Source organism: Numida meleagris, unplaced genomic scaffold, assembly GCF_002078875.1.
Source record: "Numida meleagris isolate 19003 breed g44 Domestic line unplaced genomic scaffold, NumMel1.0 unplaced_Scaffold350, whole genome shotgun sequence".
NCBI classification, from domain to species: domain Eukaryota; kingdom Metazoa; phylum Chordata; class Aves; order Galliformes; family Numididae; genus Numida; species Numida meleagris.
The window spans coordinates 76,701-78,504 of NW_018364575.1; the positions used below are offsets into that span (position 1 = coordinate 76,701).

The window sequence follows — 1,804 nt, forward strand, 5'->3', positions numbered from 1 at the left end:
AGTGTGTAACAGGCAGTCCCACAAGCACTGGAGGGTCTCTTGCACGAGAGCTTTGCACAAGGGCTTGTAGGAGGATTTGCACAAGAGGTCCAATGCGTGAGGGCATTGTGTGAATGTGCAACTCACAAACCCCAGTGCAGTTGGGCACGAGTGTTGGCACGGGGCTTTGCACAAGAATTTGCATGGGGACTTTGAACAAGGGTTTGCGTGAGGCTTTTCAGGGAGTCTTTTCATGAGGATTTGCACAAGGATTTTTTTTCACAAGGTTTTTGCATTGTGGTTTTGCAAAACCTTTGTATGTGGGTTCTCCCAGGGACTTTGCACTAGGGTTTGCGAGCCTTTCCACAAGGATTTGCATGAGGATTTTTTCACAAGGCTTTCGCAGTTGGGTTTGCACGAGGCTTTCAATGAGGATTTCCACAAGGGTTTTTTCACGAGTGTTTTGCGCTGTGCTTTTGCGTGGGGCTTTTGCACAATTGCTTTGCGCTATGGTTTTGCACTAGAGTTCTCAAGAGGCTTTTCATGACAATTTGCACAAGGATTTTTTCCACAGGGGCTATGCACTGGGGATTTGCACAAGGGTTTTGCACTAGGCTGAGCATGAGGCTTCCAGTCAGGATTTCCACAAGGGATTATTCACAAGGATTTTGCACTGTGGTCTTGCACTGGGGTTTTGCACGAGGGCTTTGCACTGGGGTTTTGCACGAGGGCTTTACACTGGGGTTTTGCACGAGGGCTTTTCACGCAGGGATGATGATCCGCCCGCGCGCTGAGGGCCTGGACGTCTCCTTCAACGTCAGCCAGAGCCACACGTGGCTGCACTACGTGCGCGCCCTGCACGCCTTCCTCGAGCGTGAGTGCACGGCACTGGGGGCACTGGGAGCTACTGGGAGGCACTGGGAGGTCCCTCAGAACGTACTGGGAGCTACCGGGAGAACCCTAGCCCATACTGGGAGGCACTGGGAGGTCCCAAAGTCTATACTGGGAGCCGCTGGGAGCACACTAAGCCGTACTGGAAGGCACTGGGAGGCCCCTAATTCATACTGGGAGGCACTGGGAGATCCCTCAGAACATACTGGGAGCTACTGGGGGAACACTAGACCATACTGGGAGGCACTGGGAGATCCCTCAGATCATACTGGGAGCTTCTGGGGGGACCTTTGCCCATACTGGGAGCCACTGGGAGCACACTGAGCCATACTGGGAGGCACTGGGAGGCCCCTAATTCATACTGGGAGGCACTGGGAGGTCCCAGAGTCCATACTGGGAGGCACTGGGAGGTCCCTCAGATCATACTGGGAGCTACTGGGGGAGTCTACCCCATACTGGGAGCCTCTGGGAGCACACTAAGCCATACTGGAAGCTACTGGGAGGCCTCTAGCCCATAGTGGGAGCAACAGGGAGGTCCTGGAGATCATACTGGGAGGCACTGGGAGGTACCTAACTCAGACTGGGAAGCACTGGGAGATCCCTCAGAACATACTGGGAGCTACTGGGGGAATCCTCACCCATACTGGGAAGCACTGGGACGCCCCTTTTCCTTACCAGGAGTGCCCTGTCCCTGGGAAGCCCATAGCTCGTACTGGGAAGCACTGGGAGGGCCTTATCCCATACTGGGAGTCACTGGGTGGCCTCTATCCTATACTGGGAGGCTCCTATTCCATACTGGGAAGCACTGGGAGGCCCCTATTCCATACTGGGAAACAGTGGGAGGGTCCTAGTCCATACCGAGATCCTTAGAGCATACTGGGATGCACTGGGGCTCCCCTGTTCCTTACTGGGAGACCCCTCACCCATACTGGGA

The 1,804-nt window shown here is 54.9% G+C and overlaps 1 protein-coding gene across 1 annotated transcript in view; it reads left to right on the forward strand.

Annotated features, from left to right (window-relative positions):
* The window catches only part of ATP1B2 (ATPase Na+/K+ transporting subunit beta 2), a gene marked incomplete at its 3' end in the record, with an annotated part of 26,784 nt that overhangs the window by 14,301 nt on the left and 10,679 nt on the right, over positions 1-1,804 (forward strand). Inside the window, 1 exon segment of the mRNA XM_021383152.1 lies at positions 749-853. Coding sequence (XP_021238827.1) covers positions 749-853 — 105 coding nt within the window.